At 42.6% G+C, this 22,792-nt stretch overlaps 1 protein-coding gene across 2 annotated transcripts in view; it reads right to left on the reverse strand.

The window, feature by feature from the left end:
- Positions 1-22,792, reverse strand: part of FSTL4 (follistatin like 4) — a 208,797-nt gene that overhangs the window by 184,772 nt on the left and 1,233 nt on the right. For both annotated transcript variants that reach the window (XM_068698227.1, XM_068698226.1), the window contains exons 2-3: positions 18,874-19,009; positions 7,985-8,018 (exon numbers count right to left, since the gene is read on the reverse strand). In XM_068698227.1, coding sequence (XP_068554328.1) covers positions 7,985-8,018; positions 18,874-19,002 — 163 coding nt within the window. In that variant the 5' untranslated portion in view covers positions 19,003-19,009. The remainder of the gene's footprint in view (positions 1-7,984; positions 8,019-18,873; positions 19,010-22,792) is intronic.

A 22,792-nucleotide genomic window follows, 5' to 3' on the forward strand; every position in this document is an offset into this window, starting at 1 on the left:
GGAGGCCCCAGCTGTCTGGGGGTCAGCCAACATGACTCCCATCCACAACAAGGGCAGGAAGGAGGATCCGGGGAATTACAGGCCTGTCGTTCTGACCTCGGTACCCGAGGAGGTTACAGAGCAGATCTTTTTTAGTGTCAGCACACAGAGGACAAGTGGGTGATAAGATGCAGCCAGCATCGGTCCATGAAGGGCAGGCCCCACCTGACTGATGTGATCACCTTCTGTGACAAGATAGTCCACTTAGTAAATGAGGGAGACACTATGGATGTTGGTGGCCTGGATTTTAGTAAGGAATTTGGTGTTGTTTCTGCAGTATTTTCCTGGAGAAACACAGCTTTAGCCAGGTGCCCAGGTCACAGGGTGAAGAACTGGCTGGCAGGGCCCAAATAATCCCCATGACCAGGCCTGGGGCCAGCCAGCCTCCAGCAGCACTCCTCGGGGCTCAGGATGGGGCCTGTTTTGTTTCACATTTCCATCAGCAAGCTGGATGAGGGGATCAAGTGCACCCACAATCAGTTTGTGGATGATACCAAGCTAGGCAGGACTCTTGAGCCATGTGAGGGCAGGAAGGTGCTGCTGAGGGACCTGGATAGGCAAAAATCAATGGTATGAGTCCAAATGCTGACACTGTTTAAGGCTAAACACAGGGTATCTGAGACACGTGGCACAGCCCTACAGGGCATAGTTTAATGACAAAACTCAGAAGGTCATTTTGATGGTTACACTTGGTCTTGAAGGTCATTCACAACCTGTACGATTCCACACTTTTAGCATAATTACGTGAAATATTTATTTCTCACATGAATAGCAACACACCACCCAGAACAACAGCCAACATACATGGAAAAATCTCACTTTGAATTTCAACCTGGCTGCTGCTAGAGATGTTTAAATCAACACAGACTGTTTGTCTGAAAATCTATCCCTCTCTTAAGGTCAAGTTGTCTTAAAAGACCAGCGTAAGCCTGCCATGCTCTGTGGGTCAGGTTGAGAAGAAAAGTGCTTCCAGAGGGGGGAAGATGCAGCCAAGACAAGGTGTGTAATTCATACTGGTATCTTCTGAAGCAGTGATTAGTGTAATTGGAAGAAACAGAGAGGCTAGTGGAGCAAAGGGATGCTATGGGACTGAAAAATGTTTAGTTAGTTATCTCTTGGGGAAAGACAGGCAATTTAGAGGCTGTGGAGCACAGAGATTATCAGATGAAAAAAATAAAAAGAGGGAGAGAAACCCATGAAATAAAACGAATCTATTAAGTCTTCATCCAAATTGAGGGTTGAAGGTGACCAGGAGGCCAATCCATCTCAGTTTGGAAGGAGCAAGCAACACCACCAGCACAGCCCCACGACATCTCCAGACAGCTCTTCTGCTGGGGGGCCCACGGGGTGCCCCTACACGCTGTGCTTGGGGCACTGGGCAGACTCTGCAGAAGTGTCCCAAAAGGAGTGGCACTTGGCATTTTCCAAGGGAGGGAAAAAAAAAAAAAAAGACCACCCTCCCTTTAGCTCCAGGAAATATGCTCATTTTTCTTGTGAGGTTTCTAAATAGCATCCAACCTGGAAGGCAAATGCCTCCTGCTCATCAATTCACGTTGTGTTTCCTGCTGCTTCCTGAGCATAGAGGTATCTTTTTTGCATGCTTTTGACTTAAAATTCTTATGTAGCCTGAAGCTAGAAGTTTGTTCAAGTAAATTCTGCTTTGATGTTAACTGTTCCGAGAAGCTTGGTTGATCTGCATCTTTTTCTCCTCCTTTTTCTAGTAAATTTCCCCTGCATGAAAAGAGATCAAACTTGACTGATACCCCAGCTGTTCCCCACATTAGGGACTAGGATGGCTTCAGTGGTGCGACAGGGATGAGCAGGGCTGCAATGGGCAGGACAGTGACCACCAGCACAACAGGCTCATCCTGCTGCCAAACCAGCACTGTTCATTCTACATTCAGACGGAAAAAACAGATGCCTTCAGGCACATCCAGCCTCAAAACTCTATATGGGGATTATGAAGAACAGCAGTATGGAATACATATATGTATGTTTTCCTGCATCTCCCTCTAAATTCTCACAAAGTTAATCTGGCTTAACTCCATTTTCTGCTTCTCCCCATCCAAGGAGCTGAAGCCTGGCCACTACCTAAGTTTGCCTTCAAGCTCCTTCTCCTGTGCTACTGGTAACAGCTGCCTGGTTTCCTGCTGCTCAAGTTTTTGCTGCAGCTCCTTTGGGAGCATCAATCTGCAGCTCTAACAAAGCCAAATACTATATTTACTTACCCAACATTCATGCCCACTCTGCTACGAGCAGAATTTATTCCTTCTGCCCTAAAGTACTTAAAAATAGTAACTGATGTATCAATTTACAACAGTTTTAATCCTGCAAAGCTCTTCTGCTTCCAGCAGTAAGACAGTTGGGCGTGCAATGGCTTTTCTACATTTACTGGCAAAGTTAGGCTAAACTATAGCTGCACTCGCATTTTCAGAAGTAATCCACATGAATGAAAAAACAGTAATTTGGGAGCAAAAGATGACCAGCAGGATCAGCACTGCTTCGTTGAGACAACTCGAGCTCCCTGCCTGAACTGCAATTCCCCACTCGTGTTGGCAGCCACACATCCTTGTTCAGAGCTCCATGTGTGTGCACAGTACCAACTGCATGGTGAGACTGCCGAGGAGCATCTCTATTACTGTTTAATTTACTGCACCTACCACATCAACAAATGAGTTGATTATCGTGGGTTCTTCCCTATCTGCATGGTTTTACTCCCTGTTAACTTCTGTCACCTAGAACCACAAAATATATCTAATTATAATTAAACGCCATTGCTGACAAGTGGGAGTGAACACCTTTGCCCACTCTCCATCCCTAATTTGGATTAGCCTGCCTCTACAATAAAATACAAGCTGAAAAATGTTTTGAGCAGTTTCTTGGAAAGATTTTTACCCTCATTTCTACTTATTCCCCTGCCGACGCTGCAAAAGTAGGTATCATGTATATGAAGAATGATCAGGTGGGATTCAATGTTACAAAATGTACAAAAATGCTGAGGGACTGCAGTTTAAGCTTAAAAAAACAGGAGCTTAACATTAATATGCTGACCTAAATATCCATATCCAGTCAGATTTCCATTCATTGAAAAACATCCTCTCGATTTTTCAGGGCATATAAAAATTTCTATGAAAATTAAAAGAACAGATGGATGAAGACATGAATCTTTGCTTAAAGCAAAGAGTAATTTTAAAAATCAGCACAATAAACAAGGAAATTATTCTTACTTGTGATCCTACAAAACAGGTATTTTTTAACATAGCCTTTCCTCTGAACATCTGAAGCACATCCCAAAGCTAAAGCTGGCATGTTTCTGAATGTGCCAATTTTATATGCATGTAGCATACACATACAAACGTGCACATTTGTGTAGTGTCATGTAATCTGGACGTCATTTGGAAAGCCCAACAGCCACAATCATAGGAGCACAGCTGTTTCTAAAGAGCAGTGCAGTACAGTCATGGTTACTGATTTGCCAGGGGATGTTAAGGTACAAAAACAAGTTTATTGGACTCTAGCAATAGGAAAAGAACAATGGCATACAAAATTAATAGGTGATTTACTACAGTAGTAATTACAGCTGATCACTTCATTGTGTTCCTGAAGGGTCTGAGGAGAGAAACTTGCCATTCCTGCCAAGTTTTGAGAGCCTTTCATCTTCCATGGAGAGGAGGAAATTTGAAATGTGCAGAAAGAAAGGACAAAGTCAATAGAATTTCTAAAGGGCATTACTGTTTTATAACCATGAGTTGTTTTTTCATCTAGGGCATAAGAACCAACGTCAAGTGGCAAGCAATGAAATATTCCTTAAGCTGTTGGCTGGATCTTCCACCACTGTTAATTGATGCAGCTCCAGAGCTTTCAGTAAAACCATGGCAACTTGGGTGTGCTCTGTTCTCTTGTTCAGCATTGTGATTAGCAAACTCACTACAATGATGAGGATCGTGTATCATTAATAAACACAAAAAAAATACAATAGGACTTCCACAATACAGAGCTTGTGAATGCTTCAAAGAAAAGGCTTTATCCTTTTAATGCTAAACAGATAGTTTGTATTTTTATGGTAGTTTGATGTCATCTGTCTGAATAAATTTGGAGTTGCAACTCATTTAAGATTATATGGACAAACAGAGTGGAAGCAATCTGCTTGAACATTTCTTGGCTGAATGGTTTAAAAAGCAACTTTTGACACTAATTTGTTGAATGGATGATTGTGAGCAACAAAAACAAATTAAAAGTTAAGTGTTTCAGCTAGATCCTCAGCTAATAAAAAGCACTGGTGGTCCATTAAATTGTGTGGCTTTGCTCATTTGTGTCTGCTGAATATCTGCCTCTATACTTAATGTGACTATCCATACACTTAGCCATACAGTTATACTCTGCCTACACTTCATTCTTAGTACTGAGCATCTTTTATTCCTGCACTTCCAACAGCAGCAGGAGCATTTGTCAGCTCCAGAAGTCACAGAATTAGTCCTTATGTGCTTGAAATCGTCAGGACTGCCACCAGAGACCCCTTCTGCTGCACGTGTAGAATTTGATAGATATGAATGTACATGGCCTTTACATGCTTAAATTCTGTGATCCTTAATTTACAGGAACAGATGAGCATCATATGTTCATCTATACTCATTACATAGTAAAAAACTCACTCATCTTTGAAATGAAGTCCTGCCGCTGTCAAGCCAAATGCTCACAGGCTTTCCCTTCGGAGCTTGGTCTAGCACTTCTGAGTTGCTGTAAGCCTTTTAGTCTCCCTGTTCTCCGCTGCATGCTGTTCTCTTTCCTTTCCACTAAATACATGTTGTGTCCACCCAGTCAGCACAAATTGCTGCATTTCCTGACACCGTGTTCCTATTTGCTGTGTCCACCCTGTTCTCTTGCACCTCTGCACTGCCCTATGCTGGACAGCTGATGTAAAAACACAAGTTAACATGCTAACACCTGAAACCAGAGAGCTGTACACCCAGACATGCCCAGCCAGGTCAAATCCCACTCATCTTCAATGAAGGGAGCTCATCTGCTCAACACACACTCACTGGGGTGCCAGCAGATACTAAGGGAGACAAAAACAATCTAGAAAACAAACATCACAGAAGCCAATACTGCATCCTCTCTGCAAGAACTGCATGGGGTGTGGTTGTATAAACATATGGAGTAAATAATGGAAAAGTATTTAGATAGAAATGGAATAAGAAAGAAATGGTTAGTTGGAAAAAAAGGTCTGCCTCCTCTAACTTGCCCCCTGATTTGAGTTTAGAAGAGTAATAAAAAAATGGTGTTCAAATCCTGTGCTTATTTACCACATGCTGGTTTCTTGTTTTTCCCTTTAAACCCAGCATCACAAAATCTGGTGCCTCATAACATGTTCTGTTTTCCATTACAGGAGTATAATGTGGATGTAAACTGCAGTGGGTTATGTTTGAAAGCAAAATTTTGACTTAATGGGATTAAACTGAATATAGGAAAAGTGTTGTTGCAGCTTCTAATCAACTACCAGAATGAGTTTTTTTGTTTTGTTTTCAGTTCACAGAGCATCTTTAGTCTAAAAGGATAATATTCAAACACCAGCTAGGCAGCCCAGGAACAAAACAGCTCTGCAGCCATTGCCACTTAAATTCAGAAAGAAATCAGTCTTCATACATCACAGTGGAAGATGGCTGCCAGCTGCAGTCAGGGAGGCATCTCCCCTCTGTACCACAGCAATTAAAAGATCATGTAATTACTGTTCATCTAGCGCCCACGGAAGTCAAAGGAAACCATTCATCGACTGTAATGGGCTTTGGAGCAGCTTCAAAATTTCTCCAGCATTTTCAGTCCTGACGCTGGAAACCAAATGCATCCCAGTTTAACTAGGCTCATCCACAGCTAGGAGTGTTTTCACATCTTTCTTTCATCTAATATAAACACAGCCCTGTAAGCCCAGGCACAACTGACCATCAGCGTCAATTAAATGGACTATTTGTTGAAGGAAATAAGTACAGTGAGTCAGTGTTTACACATGGAACATTCAACAATCCAGGCTTTTTTTCCTTTGAAAGAAACAAACTTCAATCTAACAAAATCAAACCTTTTGTCCAAAAGAGAAAAAAGAAATTCTGAAGAGTGTAAGCCAGGATTGCCCCTTGCTTCAGCAAAAATTTTTAATTACTCTTGCTCATCCATGACTACAGGATAAAAGAAAACAGAGCATGCTGGCTACATGTTCTCTTTCGTGGTAGTTTGTTAGATATTTTTAAGTTTCATTTTTCAACTTTTTCCAAATTCAACTCTTCCACCTGGGACAAGGAACAATCTTCTTCCTCCTTTCCAAAAAGAAACTCTCCACCCTTCAACCTCTTCCAGTCCACTCTGGTTTCTTTAGGAAAAAAACATTATCCATACAAAAGTTACCATTCTATAGAAAAAAATAGAAAAAAAACAGATCATGCCATGTAACAATTTAAATCCTTTTGTGTGCATAAACATTTTTACTCACCTGAAATGCTTTTCTTGCCTGAAGTGGTATCTGCTCTGCAAACATTTTAATACTCATCAGGCTTCTGAAGGAGGCTTTTGTTGAATTATTTCATAGGAACTACTGAGGAACAACTCCACAGAGGGAGATCCTTAGTCATTGCTGAACGTGCCCAGACAGCTTGGTGAATCCACAGCTTTTAGTGACCAACATGTATTTACCATGTTAGCATTTCCTTCTTCACTTCCAAGTAGTCTCCAGCCCTTCAAACACCTGATTTTCTGAAGTAACATTTTCAAAGCACCTTCATAACCCATAAACTCAGACTTACTTTCAAAAATTGCTGTTTGAATTCCTAGAAATCCTGGTTACCTTCATTCAGAAGCAAGCTCTGAAGCTCCAAATCACGTCTGAAGTCAGAGTTCTTTTGCAAAGTTTTGTTCATTAAACCCATTTACACCAGCACAAGACTGGACTCAATCTGTGTCAATAATGAATTGCACCACACACTGCACAGCTAGAACAATGTCTTGACACCTGTGAGGAAGAAATGTTCTTTGCATCTCAGAGCCACTTTAACAACCAATGATTCCTCCTCAGTTTAACATTGATAGAGCTCTGATAAAATGGGATTTCTTCCCTAGAAAAGAATGGAAGTTTAGACAAACTCATGCATGCTGTAAATCTAAGCTAACCAGATTTTGCCTTTGCAACAACTGTATGTTTAAATTGTTCAAGTCCTTCTGCTGTCTCACTCTCACTGAGCAATAAAGCTCCTGTCTAGAGACCTGTGTTCACAGAAAAAAAAAAAAACAAAAAAAAAAACACAAAAGCCAAGGGATTATTTGCCCAGACGACAAGAAGACAGAGGACCTGACCTTTCTATATACACAATAAAACAATGGTAGTTAAAACCTCTTTACATTATACAGAGACAGATGAGGCAAACAACTGCATGATCTGGAAAACATCTGCTAAACAAAATCAAAATTAATGATAACCAGAATGAGCTCTGTGATGGTCCATACTCACCCAGCTGCCAGGAATCATCAGTGAGCTGCTCACAGCAGCAATTAGTTACTAATGCAGAAGTTTGCAGGGCCAGGACCTGTGCTCAGAGCACCTGCACAACTTGTGTTCAATGCTGCTATGCCTTGGAGTGGATTTGCAGCACACTGATGCATGGAAAGACTTCTCAGCCTTTTTCTCTCTAAAATGTTCCAGGGTCAGAGCTTAGATCACACCAGCACCTAAACTTTGACTTGCATGCCCAAGCCTGTAATGCCATTCCACTCTGAAAAAGCAACTTTTCATTGAAATAAATCTACAAGTTGCTACACCAAGATCTGTCAGGTGAGTGTTAGGAGGCAGTCTTTGAAACCTGGCAGCAGTATGCTTTTTCAAGTCTGTAAACTCATGTTTGTTTTAAGAAGTCACTGTAAGAATACTCAACACCAACAAGCACATTGAAAGAAAAATTCCTCCTACCTTTTCTTCTTGTGACTTCAAACCTTCCGGATTCCTATAACGAAAAAGAGAATTTTTGTGGCTTGTTGTTTTTTTTGGAAAAAATACAAGAATTGTTCAAAGGCAGCATGAACAGAAACCCCTAAAAGCATTAGTCATTGTCACAGAGATGCATCTATGAAGCTCTGCACAATAACTGAGTAATTACAAGTATACATTTCAGTTTGTCCATAAATATTTAATGGATTAATATATCACCTGAAGTGATTCATCATTCCACAACAGGTTACATGGTAGAAGAGCGCAGTATCTTACTTTAAATGGATTTTTTTCTATTGTTAAATGGAAACAGCTATAAAGGGGTTTTATTATTAAAATAGCAAGAGTTTGGAATTGAGGGAGAAGCAGCAGTTGTGGGTCTTTTTAGCAGAGACTGTTGTGAGTACCTGAATAATTTCAGAATAATCAGACTACTCATGCTCATTTCAATATTTGCACAGCCACATTATCTGCCCTGTTTCTTGCAAAGCATCACTACCACCTCCAGTCAGAAAACTTTAAAAAACACATTGCTTAGAGTCTCAAAGGGCACTGCATTCCCAGACAACACTATCTACTTACACCAATGGTGAGACTCCAAAGGAATAAATATTTAATTCCAAGTGGGAAAGTTATTTATGGATTAATTACTAATGCTTATAATTTCTACCATTCCAGTTATTTCTTACAACCAGTAGTGAAGATAGAGGAATCTCAGAGGCCTCTAGAAGACCACCCCACACACCACTTGCCCTATGTCACACTGACCTGGACACTGCCCACTCACGCAGGATCAACCCTACCGAGCACAAACCTGGAGATGGAAGACCCCAAAGACATCCTGGCAGACACCAGCACAGTCTGTGCTGCCACAGGCACTGGGGATGCCCATGAGGTGGCAGTGACAGTGCCAGCAGCTGCTTCCCACTGGGCCCCAGGACCGTCCTTGCTGCATTCAATGTACCTCAGAACCAGCTTGGCTCTGATTTGGTAATCTGCTCCCAGATTTTAAAAGCTACTTTTTCCCCACTGGTGTCCCCTACAGCAGGGACACAGGAAACCGAAGCAACCTCTCCAGCTCCCTGCCAAACACTTGCTATGCGGATTTTTACCCCCGTGGATATGCCTTATTTAACTTCATTTCATTCCCTTCGTGCTCACTGGCCCCAGATGTTTATTTACCTGAGAATGAAATAAAAATAATTTTTCCTCCTTTTGACAGGAAAAAAAAAATGGCCTTCCTAGACATCTGAGCTTTATCCCACCTGATGCTTATTATGGTTTTATTTGTGCTCTGTTTTCACTTAAAATAACTCCCCACAGACCACGCTTAGACAAAGGGAAGTAAAACAATGTGCTGTGCATCTCATCAAATCTACCCACAGCCCTTTCTGCATTAGTGCCTTGCCATGGGGTAAGGGAAACCAGAAATCTGCTACTGGAGGATGTAATAAAAATAGAGCTCTTCAAAGTGACAGAAGATAGAAATAAACCAAGGAAAAACAGCTCCTGAAGTAAGAGCAGTACCTGCTCGGCTAACAACTGCTGGCCTCGCTTCCCCAGCCTGGGACCCAGGCAGCATCACTTCAACCAAAACAAGCTGTTTCACTACAGGATGCAATGTTTCTCACACAACACACGTTATGTAGCTTTAGCTATTCATTTACTACCTACAGAAATGCTCCTTGCTGTCTGGTCACCACAGTCCCAGCTCACGGCCCGGGCACAGCCCAGCCGAGGCCTGCACCAGCCCAGGGCCGAATCCCACCACACATCTCCTGGGCCTGCTCGGCTCCGTCCTGGTGACAAGTTTATATTTTGTCACCATTTGTTCATACACAGAAGAGGCAGCTTCTCTCTCCTGTCTTGAAAACAAATTGTTTTCTTATCAAAAAAGTAGTAGGATCAGGAAGGCAGAAAGGGGCTCCTTGCCATCCTCCAAGCCAACCAAGAGGGATAAACAAAAAAACAAGTTGGTATTTATAAAAACACTAAGTTACTATTCCCCGTAGGATTCTACCTCAGTGATCTCAAGAAATATGGGAAATGGCAGTCAGGATTAGTACAGACTTCAAAGCATTTATCCTCTTTAGGCGGCAAAGCTCTGAGCTGTGCAGACAGTTACACTCCAGGGACCTCTCAAAGCTTTTCAAAATATTAGTTTAAGAGGTGGGGCCCAGAATAAAAAAATCCAGATACAGCCTGATATCATTAAGCCCGTGTACATGTAATATGTGCAAAAGGGAAGAGTACTTTTAAAGTTCCCCTGGAGTCCCTCACTTTAACAAGCTGCTTGAATACTCTGCAGTTCAAAGGCTTAGAAACACTAAAACTAATTACAACTATTACATTGATCAAAAGAAAAAAAGACAATCACACGCTAAAAAAAATTCAAGTGTCAGCTCACTTGTATTAAATACCCTTTTGGTATTTCCATGAAAGAACTGCATAGACACCGAGGAAAAAAACAAAGGTTGGTCTTCAAAGTTCCCCTTCTTTTACTCCGTTTCTCTTTATCACTGTAAGCTCTGATGAATACAAACTACCCAAAAACCAGATGCAAGATTCAGAGGAAAAATCTTGATGGCAATACAATGGGAGAATACGAGGTCAGGCCGCAAGCTACCACTTCATTACCACGGAGAATGTCAGCGCTTGGTAGTCCCCCAAAACATCCCCTTTCATGGAGAAAAGGCCAATGGCACTGAGAACACTCAGTATTTCAGCAGCATGCACTAAAACCTGGGAAAGGAGAAAAACACCTGGCAGCCATGGACGGATTTAAGTGGCCACAAAAAAGAATGAGCTCCAGGGAGAAAACCCTGAGGCCTCTGTCCCTCCAAGTGAAGTGAAACTACAGCAAAACCCCAGTATTTTCTTAGTTTGCCTCCACCTAATCTGTTTTTTTTTTTGTAACACAAAAGGAACTATGCTAATTTTCCTCCTTAAGGGCATGCTAAACATAAGACCTTTCTATTAATGATCTAATACACCGCTAAGACACACTGCTGGTACGTCTGGCCACAGGCACAGCACCGTGACGCATGCTGTGACGGTGGCAATCCCCACAAAAAGGAGCAGTCGCCCTTTCTTTGAAGTGTAGGATGCTGCTCTCAAGTTAAAAAAAAAAAATCAGAGGTTTTAATAACATTAGTAGAGAACCAAACCATTTTGATAAAAATGACATTAAAGTTCTCAGATGCATTGCCTGAGGAATACGTCTCTGCAGAAGCCATAAAGCAGATGGTTATAAATGAGACTTATTTCATGGCCACCATTTAGCGACTGCAAATTCCTTTAACTAAAAATCTAATTTTATCAAAGCATAGATCATATGTTTTTAAGTGAAAAAAATTGTCTCCAATTTTTCATTCCTTCTGTAAAGCTTCATGAAAACCATAACAATTAATGTAATACAGCAGTTTTGTTTGTCAAGGCTCAGTTTCAGTACCTATTTTCCTCCTTTTTAAAGTTAGTTAATTGAAGGCAGAACAAAGGGTCCCTCTGTTCTGTACCTGAAGTACATAATCATTGCTTTTGTGGAAATCAATGTGGTATGGTTGCTCCAGTATCACTGTTTGCAAGGCATCTATCTACTGGAAAACCACATCTCTGAAAGACAAACCAAACCTGTGTCTGCACATGAGAGCAGATGCAGTGATGAGAAGCACAATTATTAATCCTAGATGGGTTAGATGGACCCAAAAAAATCAGAAACAGTTCCCTGCCCACTATCAAACACTTTGTTCCCCAAAGATGCTGCATGGAAGCATTGCACAAACACTTGCGCGAACCTCATGCAATTTAACAACTTTCTTGCACAAAGCCCTTTTCTGCCTTTATAGCAGCAAACACCAGCCTTCCAGAAGACAGCATCACGATGTCCTGCCAAGACATAATAGCCAGTTTCTGTTACAGGCTCCTGATTAATGCTGAATCATGGGTGCACAGACAGTACTTCTGGAATGAAGAATCAGATTTCATTCAGAACAAACACTGGGGGAAGTGTGGGGGGTGTTTTGGGGCAGAGTTAATTGCAACTACACATAAGGAATACACAACATACCAAGGACACTGCTTGGTGGCCAAGGAGCTACAAGTGGATTTACTGACAGTCGTTAGTGGCAGATGCAAGCAGCAAAACCACTTATGGGTCCGTTTGGTATCAGGGTAGATAAATTCGTTGAACACCTCTGTATAAAAATGCATCAGTGTTAGTGTTATATCCCCACAACACCTTGCTGTACATCACAGCAATGCTCTCCTTGTAAATCCTTGTTGCAGGCAGACCAGGCCATGGGAGATTCTGCTCTTCCTGCTGAAGCAGGAGGCTCCTCGTTTCCTGACCCCCCTGGACGTGTGCATCACATTATTTCCAAGGAGCACACAGCACCGTTCATGCTCAGATAAAATCCTACCAAAACACTTTATGGTCAAAGGTTTCCTTTCTGTTATGCTTTACTGCAGTCTCCACTGAATTCTTTTTTTTCCCCCCATTCCTGGATGATGGAAGACCCACCACAACACTAAATATAACTACGCACCAGTATTTACAGGTATTTATGTATGGCTGTGCATTTGCTGTTCTCTTGTTAGCATCCTCTGACCACAGAAGCATGATGTCTGGCTTGTACCAAGTCTGGTACCAAACAGGTACCAACCGCCCCTGAGTACAGCAATTCAGGGGATAATCTTGCAGTGTTCTCAGTCCTGTCCTTTAATACTGATTGTGATATAGTCACAAGGAATAATTTGTTTTTCAATAACCATATGCAAAGGTTGGTGTAGCAGTCCTTGCCAGAGCCAATTAGCACAGTAAATGGAAGTGATGCAAGAGCCAAAAGAACAGGTAACATTTTGGATGAGGAAGTGATCTCTTATTATTGGACTGTAGCAGCCCTCTTACCAGGTACTTTCGGGAGTGCTCACATAGGATAAAGCCAATTCAGCACATGCAGCTGGGCTCATGCTGGGTCTGTCACAAAATTAGACATTACCTCTGCACACAGCCAGTCTCCAGGGACCTGCTCTCCAGATCAGCCTAACTGCTGTACCATTTCTAAATATATAGCCCTAACTCATTTAGCAAATTAATAAAGAAGTGGCTGTTCCTACTAATAGAGTATTATCCCACGGATTTCCCCCACACACTTCAGAGCATGCTCTTATCTCAAGTGAGGGGTCAAGACAATTACACTGACCTCCAGCACGGGGCTAGGTGAAGCACTCTGTGTATGGATTGCAGCACACGCAGTAGTAGTGCAATATTATGGCTAATATGTAGCTTGGTTTAACAATCAGGATTTTTCTCTTTACAGCTGTGAACACAATATATTCCTGAAAAAAGATGCTAATGAGGCAGAGAACATCTACCTTATTTTTTATTTTTTTTTTTAAATCAGGCATAAGGAAGAAAATAAGCCATACACTACGGTTTGGAGAAAGCTTAATATCAGGACAGAAGCTGGCAATTTAGATTTGTCCTGTCTAGTATAAACTGAGAAAATCTGATGTCTCACATCACACAGTATCATCTGCTCAAACATACGGTAGCTAATTGAGATAATTGCTGCTTCTCTGATTTATTCACTATTTCAGGACTTCAGATTAGCAGCTCAGGTACAGCTCCATAAATTTCCATGTTGTCATCTGGAAGCTAATAGGAAGCCTGTTTTAAAAAAAAAAACAAATATGCAGCTGTATCCTTCCTAACCTAAAGAGGTAAGAAATGCCCAGCCTGATGATAGAGAGGATTCTCAAGTAGAACTGCCTTCCTTTCAAAACCACTGCTATACCCTCTCTTGAATGGAGGATACACTACATTTGGAAAAAAAATTGGTCAATATTTAGTCTTTTAAGGTTAATTAGCTTCTGAACAGGATGTCAGAAAATGTAACCATCCACATCATCACAGCAGAGTTAAAATTGCCTTTTTTTTTTTTTAATTTGCAAGATAAGTTTTACTCTGATCTAATTCTCTGCTTCAGGAATATATCAGCATTTCCCCACCTAGATATGATTTTTCACAGTTGCTCAACTGTGACATGAGAAAAACTTACAGAAAATGTGATTCCTGCTAGGCAGTTTGTGCCACAGCTCAGCAGAGCCAAGCACCCTGAGCCTCACAGTCCCTCCCCTCCCCAGGGAACAGCACCCAACCCTGGCCACCTTCAGCACCAAAATCCAAGGTCATTAGCACCTGAGAAACCACCCACAGCTGCGGTCTGCTGCTGGCTGTGGCTGCTTTTAGCTGAGAGGTGATAGCCCCAGTGGGCTGGGCAATGTAAGACAACCCTGAAGGATCACACCACGTGCTACCAGAAGTTTTAAAAAAAAAAAAAAAAATAATAAAGGAAGGAGGATTTGGGTTCTGGAAGGGATTGCATGCAAGAAGGTACCTTTAAATTGTGCCTACAGAACTTGTGCACCTTGAACTACATTTACACTGCTAACCAGCACCTACAGCCAAAGTTTTGCATCCCTAGCAGGATAATAATACTAGTTAAAATTTAGAATATCTACAAGCAGCAATTACAGCTTTTAAGAGATGCCACAAATGCAGGTAACAAGGAATGAATTACCAGCGTATCCCAAAAAGTGATACAAAAATAAATAAAAGCCTCGTCTCCCCTTCCCTTCATTAAGGCTTAAAGCAGGAGCAGGCTTTAGCACAGTATAGATTTTAATTCCAATCTGATTCTTTCCTTCCTTTCTCCAAACTGACTTACAAGCAGGAAGAGCGCGCACACAGCAGAATACATTACTACTAATAATTCTTAAAATAAACACCAGGATATTAGATCTTCAACTGCATATAAAATTGATACACTGTGCCTGTCTTATTCCAAGCTCACGCTCTGAAATTATGCCTCTATTTGAATTATAAGCAAAAGCTTTTATCAAAAGCCTTTGCAGTTTTGTATCTTGCCTCCCAAAGCAGTGCCTGCGTAGTCAGATCAGGAAATACAACTTTGCCAGGGGAAGCAGCACAAAACCATCCCCATTACTCCCCTGCTGCTCAGAATCATCAACTGTGGTCTTCAGCTGAGGCATTAAGTGAAACAACATTGAAGAACCTGCAGATAATTAGAAATTTCAGGAATAATTGATACTCCTGGAGAAGCGCAGTTCAGGCTGTGAGTGGACTCCAGAGGGAGGGTTTATCCTGTGTAGGCTGGCACAGAAGGGCTGGTACGACACAGCTGTTTGCAGTCATGCTGAAGGTGAAGGTGACATTTATTACTTGGAGATTTTAAGCAGCTCAGGTGCTACGCAAGTAATAACTAATGAACAAGTCAAAGGATAGATAATCTACACAGCTGAAAGCTTCCAGATGCCAATAAGAAAGTTATGGCACCTTCTAAGTAAGGTGTTTGCTACATCCATTAGCAACAAAATAAGACTTGGCATAGCTGCATATGATACTTTGAGGTTGGTGGTGCAATTTAAGGCAAAAGCAAGATAAAGTGATAAACATTGGTAAAAAATGATCAAGGAACTCTTCAAATATTTGCACACTGTGTCTAGTGTCCACTTGAACTGTGCTGTCACAGCCCATGGCAGGCAGCAGCACAGCAGCAGTGCCTTGCTGTTCTCTGGGAACAGCCAGTTGCAGCACAAGGCAACCTCAGTGAGGTTGAACATCTTGCAGCACGGAAAGGGGAAAAAACAAACGTGCCAGTGCTTGGATCTGTGAGAGCTGCTGTTACCTGTGTGAGCACAGGGAGCTCAGCTTTTGCTCTGGACTGGAGGAGCCCCTGGGGACACAGCTCAGCTCGCTGTGGGAGCGTGGGGTGCTGTGCACATCATGGTTCTGGTGTCTTGTGAGACTTCTTCAGCAGGAAGGTAGGTTGCAAAAATGCAGCTAGGTATGAAAGCTGAAAGTGATTAAGTATTTCTAAAAAAAAATAATTAAAAAGTCAGAGCAGCTCTGGTTCTGTAGCCCAGAAGTCAGGAAGTCTGTACCATAACCACCCAGGATCTATCAGTGACATCCAAGTATCTCCTCCACCAGCCCAGCACAAACCACTCCGTTCTAATCTCCTGACCAAATTCTCCCTCAGATTTGATATGCAGAACTCCAGGGTTAGTTCAGGTTGGGCCTTTTCTCCTGTGCTTGTACTGGTGACTCCCCACAGCTACCAACAGTGCCTAAAACTCACAAACTACATTTTTAAGAATTCTTTTCCATTTCAGAAAGGAGATGTGACCCCAGAGTGTCCCATCTATTGCCTCAAAAGCAAACCAAAGGCCTTCTAAGATAACAAAGCTGTCTGTGAAACATGGTCACCTATATAATGCCCAGCCTAACATGAAAACAGCCATGCTGAATGCAGGGGCAAAGCCTTTTCCATAACTATCACCACAGAGCACGTGAGCTCTATGTATTTGTGGTTTTGAATATACTCCACTCAGAACTTAATTCCAGGATGGCTCAACCCTAGAAAGCTGCACGTCCCAGCTCCACAGTGCTCCATGTGCAGCACCCAGAAGCTTCAAGAACTTTTCAGCACCCTCCTGAACCAGCCCGAGAAGTTTCACAATGTGAAATGACAGCGACAGCATCCAAAAGTAATATGGACCAAGCAAGTTGCAGCTTTTCAGTTTAGTACCAACACCGTCCTTTTAAATTAGGTTTTTTATTTTAATTCATTACATACCTATGGAACTCCAGACTGCATACGCATGTTTATTACTGTTCTATTCAAGACTGAAAATATTTCAGAAAAGCCTCTTCTCAGGAACACCCCATAAATTTGAGAGGTGGAAGGCTGAGCATCAGGAAAACAGACACCACTGCTGTGCTAGGAAGTTAATTCCTCATGCAGAAAGGCTGGGTACTGCAGTCTATGGCCTCAAGACTTATTTTTCCCTTTATAAATGCAAAGCACAACTGCAATAATTCTACCACAGACCATGAAGAAATCGATTGAGCAATCTGAACATAAATTAAGCAATGTTTTTGATTCAGTAAACTTGTTCCTATGTAGATCAGAACAAGTATTAGTGAAGGTCAGTGACCCATAGCCAAGTATTTGCTTTGATGAAGTTAGGAGGAATCTTAGATCAAGGCATACTTCAAATTATTTGACCTGTAAATTAACCCTTTACATATTTTTAAAGCAATTTCAGTGAATTGCTACGAGCTTCTGTTTGTGATTCAGTGATTTAAATGCATGTTAATGGAATTACATATTAATCAGAAGCCATGTATTTGGTAACTAACAAACATTTCTGAGGAATAAAGAGCAGCATCTGAGGCCCTGGCTGGCACGGGCTCCAAACCCACAGCACCGTAAAGGAAGAACAGCCACAATTCCACTGCACAGGAGATGAACTCCCAATTGAACAAAGCCAAATATCACCAGAAAATAAATGTGTTTTTTTTTTTCTTATGAAAATGTATAAAGATTAAGTTTTCTGAAAGATAACAAATGCATTTTGAGAAAACAGCAATTACCTCCATCTCGCTGTCCTACCTGACAGCTACATTCAGGATCTCCCGATTCATTTTGGTGTTACACCATATAAACACTTTCTTGGGGAACAAGCTTTCTGTACAGTTACTTTATTAAAAATCTGCATTATAACTTACAGCCCTGGAAGCTATTTTAACTGCGTTTTGTACATTAAAAGTTTTAATATTCACACCGGTTATAAATTCTGAACAAATCTGAACAAATGCATTTCTAGCTTAGATCCTTTCACCTCAAGCAAGATCAAGTAATTGGTGCAATAACTTCATGGTTTTTAGAGCAAGATCAAATGAATGAATGTCTTTCATGTAGTGTAATAGTTCTACAGCTTATATTAAAATAAATCATTTGAGTAATGAATTTAATTCTTAGAATAACTTTTTCAAAAATCATAACTAATACGCGTTAGCAAAGAATTATTTTTTAAATACAAAACCATGCAAAATATTTAATTATTTCTAAAAAGCTAAAATGATCCAAGGCAATACAAAAACATTTAATATTTGAGTGCCTGTATACTATGTGTTGACTACACAGCAACAAAGCACAAGAGGAGGTGAGGGTGGTGGTGTTTTCTTCACTTTTACAGACGGGAGACCTCAAGGAAAAAGCACACCTGAGACAAAACTCAATGTCAGAATCTCAAAATCTCCACTAAAATAATTATTAAGTCCTGCTAAACAGGAGCCAACTGTTTGACAGCACTGGCTTTCCTGCCACCGCAAGGAGAGCCAATGCTGTCACCTTCAGCTCTGAGAGCAGGCTCAGTTGTTCCACAACTGCCACAAGCCCAGAGCATGAAAGCTGAGGCGCCACCACCCTGCACTAAGGCAGGAGTCCCACCTCCCTGTCAGGCCGTGCATTCGGGGTCCTCTCTGGCCGGATCAGCACCACTGCCACCCAAAGGCCACCACATACCCTCAGTCCCCGTTGTGCCATCAGAAGCCAACATGGGCTCAAAGTTTGTTGGTCCTCCCAGAACAACCCATGGCTCAGGTATGCTTAGCAAACCAACCATTTCAGGCTTCTCCTAACAATCCAGTGAACCAAGTGAAGAGCCAGGATGGGGTTTGCTTATTGAATTTAGTTTCATGGGTCCCAGTGGCCTTAAGACAGAGCGTACTATGAAGTCTTTGAGGGACAAAGATTGCATCTCCACAACAGCCAGATGCACGATTTTCCCCCCAGAACTACAGCGATATACACAAGAAGGGTAAGAGCTTGTGCTTCACGGTCCTTTCACAATCATTGCTTCTTCACTGACCTCCTCAGCAGGTGTTTAGTACAAATATGTAAGGAAATATGCCCCTGCTTGTTTTCACAGTACAAAAAGCCTGAACACACACAAAAATAGAGACAAGAGTTGTAGCTGCAGCAGCAGCTGATCTACAGTACCTCTTGCTGCAACCTCCCCGCATCCGAAAAGAGCCTTCTGCTGCCGGCCGAGTCCATCCATCCCCTCGTGACCAACGGGAAAACCCCAAGCAATACAAGCGATAACCAAAAGCTTCTTGACTTCATCATTTCACGTCTGTTGAAAACAAGAGAACAGTCATAAAGTGATCTCAAAACAAAACCCAGCTCAGATTCAGTAACACGCAGAAGCTTACTGTAACAGCTCGGTGAAATACTTACCCCTAGATTATCCTCTAACAGACACGCTGTTCCCAGCCCACCCCTGCCAAGCTGGACCACTGGGATTTCCAAATCTAGCTGCTGTGGCAAGGAACAAGCCACCCAAACACGAGGTTGTGGTCCTGTGGCAACCAAGAGGTGCCTCCACCCTCCTCAGGCAGCGCAGGGTTATTCAGTCACTTCGTGCACTTGTACCCTCAGCAAATCGTCACAAAAGCCTCACCAGGCACCGCTGTTCGTTTCTTTGATCACCGGAGGCTCACAGCAGTGACAGAAGATGTTGTTATTCCTCTCAGACTCGGAGGATGACACCTGCCTCGAGCACATTCAGCCACGGCGGTGCCGGAGGCTGAGCTCGCGGCCTCGCAGGGCCCAGCAGCCAGCCCGGGGTGTCACAGCGACACCGGGAGCACCGGGCCTGTCACTCCTGGTCACACGAGAGACCTGCCCAGGAGGCCGCTGAACCCAGTAAAACCCACAAGACCTGAAGCAAACTCTGTACCCAAGGTCATAGTTCTCTAGCTATGATCTAGGTGAGCCTCTCTGGGGCTGAGCTGTATTCACTAATTTGCCTCTGTCCCAGCCAGGATGTTTCTAAGCCCCCTCAGGCTCATCCTGCCCACCCCCAACACCTGGCTCTGCAGCAGCAGGGACTCAGGGAGATATAAGCAAGGATTCCACCACAGCAGCATCCCCTTTGAGAGCTGTTCTTGTCCTTTTTTTTTTAAATGAATTTGGAAATACAAAGGCAAGCTACTCCAAGTGTTGCCAGGTGGAACTGCCGCATGTCATGCGTACGTGCGTAACCCTGAGCTACCGCCCTGAAGATCAGCCAAGAGCATTTCAAGGGACACTGGGCTCCAAAAGCACGGCTGGACCTGAGAGCTCTGTACTTCACCTGCCCTTTTTGGGGACAGGACACCAGATTGTGCCCTTACTTCCCAAAATGAAGATACCAAAGGGGTCTTCAAGCCTGGCTCCATTTCCACAGCAGCTGAGAGAAGTTTCAGCCTTCCACAGCAGCAGCAGAAGGTGCTAATGTAGACCCACAATAAAGCATGATGACCACTTAACGAAGCAAGGGATGGCACTTCGACAACATGCAAGTGACAGGCTGCTGCTTGGTTTGAGCAACACACATTAATGAGACATTACCCGCTAATGGCAAAATTAAGCCCCTATGACATACCCAGTCTTGACAGGACTCATTTCAGCGTTTTCATACCATGTATTTGCTGCAGGGTGAATCCAAGGCTTAGCACACCGCCATTAATTTGGGACCGTAACTATTCACACCAGCACTGCTTTGGTCTCAACTACTTTGTCTGCCCAGAGACATCCCGTCAATAAAACGACACAGCCGACAGCCACCGCACACCGCTCGCCCGCCGAGTTAAGGCATTGCTTTTCCCCAGCACTAATGTAAACACCCTGAATTGAGAGCACTCTGGATGAAATCAAAATTTATTAGGCTCTCTAAATTCCAATTAGAAACCTCAGATGTAATGTTACTGGGGCTACAAATAAATGTTTAATAAACCAAAGTCACTATATCAATAAGCGACAAGTACATTGTTACATTATGAATTGCTCTCGCAGAGCAATACTATTTCTCACGTTTTATAGAGGTATTTTGTATGCTCTGTTGATACCACCACAGCAAATACTGTTTCACTTTGCAGTTCCAGAGACCTCTCATTCGTACGCTGCTTGAAATCACAATCCTAGCCCAAAAGAGGGGACCAACCAGTTTCGTGTATATTTAGTAGATAACCACTAGAAAACATGATGGTGTTTGGATTAAGATGCCTATAACACTGATGAAACTGAAAGGGCAGCATCTGCATGCTAAAACTCCACTTGTTTTATAAATGGAACTGGTAGAGCATCTCTCTCTCGGTTCAGAAATTACTTATTTTTATTGCACACTGACTGACAGAACATTAATTGGTCTCACTCATAAGAGGAGAAGGACACAGCAATATACATTATGATCTGAATAGCCTAAACCAAGCAACAAATGCACGCTATAAATATCAAGCAAGAGTTAACTCTGATACCACGTAGCATTTCCATGCTGCTCCGTGTCCCAAACCGTCCCCCAGCTCCCCCTTACCCCGATGAGCCGCAGCACATCTGCCTGAGCGAAGCAGGAGACTCCTGGCAAGATCAGGTCTGCGGCTGCACCATGCAACACAGCTACTGGGCTGCAGTGCAAAGTTCCCCAAAGTCAACCAAAACATTCGAACGGATGGCATGGACCACCATAAATTCAGCCAAGTTCACCACCAATCTCCTGTCCTCACCTGAGCAAAGCACAATAAGCAGGACACGAGCCTGTATGGACAGCACTGCCCAGGTAAATCACAGCTGGCACACAGACGTCCTGCATAAAACAAGTCGCACACACACACACCACGACGATGTTTGCAGCTAAACATTAGAATCCCCCTGAGAACTGAGGGTGAAGAGGGGAGCCTGTCACCCACCTGCTCTTAGCAACATGGGAGCAAACAGATTTTAATCCCCCATGCAAAGCACAAGCTAGTAATTGTAATGCAGGCACTCCAATTAAACCTATTTTCAAACACAGTAAACAAAGTTACGCATCGCATCCATTTGCAACACCTCCTCTGGTTTCAGAGGAATTATTTCCAAAACCATCCTGGTTTTTATATTATGGCATATATATTTTTTATATTATGGCATATATACAAAGGTTGGAGGTAAACCTACAGCTTGTGGCTTCTTCCTCTAAACTAGAGGAGAGCTGCAGCTTTCCTTGCAGCTGGCACTGCTTTGCCAAGAAACACTCGCCCAAGAAGCTTAGCACCACGCTCTGTGCTGTTACTTGGCCAAGCCCTGCAGGTGCTGGTGTAACACTGGCAATTACAGCATGCCCCCATCCTGGGCTCGGATGGGTTTGTGCACACAAATATACAGGGGGAGCCTCAACTCGCATAAAGATTGGGGCTGCACATCTGAATCGAGAGAAACAGCAAGCAGATGTAAGCCAGAGGTACCAGCACAGGCTTTAGGACACAGGTTTTAATACCAGCACGGGCTTTAGGATGCTGGTTTTAGAGCTGCTCAGGCAGAAAGGGTCACCTTGGAGAAGGCAGGCACTAATCACATCGGCCATTTGTGGGGAGAACACCACAAGTTGTTTAAAGCACTTGGGTGACACACGGTACAAGTAGGCAGGCAGACAGATTGCTGCCGGCAGCCCACAACTTTTTCCTCCACAACACAGCAGCTTTTAGAATTCAATTAGGGTGACTGTAATAATATTAAGCAATTTGCCAAAACCAGTTATTGGTTTTGTTTTCAGGGCTACTTAAATCGCAGCTTAACTTTTAGTGCCGAAAAATTAATAGTTCACAATAGCTTTTAATAATTTCCAACAAGCTCCACATTAGAAAGAAAGGTTCAACTTAATTACCTGAAGTTATGGCTGTTGCTATAAGCAAAAAAAAAAAAAAAAAAAGGCATTTGGACCAAGCCATTGCCTCTATAAATTGGCTCTGTTAGCACAAGATAAGGATCTGCTCCTCCGTTCCTCTGCCACTGCCTGTTCCAATTGCCTCAGCCTTATCTAAACAGTATTTCTGTGGCCTGTGAAATAATTTTCATGCCCATAACTTCCTGTCAAGTGCAATAAAGACTACAAATTTAGGAA

Source organism: Anas acuta, chromosome 14 (assembly GCF_963932015.1).
Source record: "Anas acuta chromosome 14, bAnaAcu1.1, whole genome shotgun sequence".
Taxonomy (NCBI): Eukaryota; Metazoa; Chordata; class Aves; order Anseriformes; family Anatidae; genus Anas; species Anas acuta.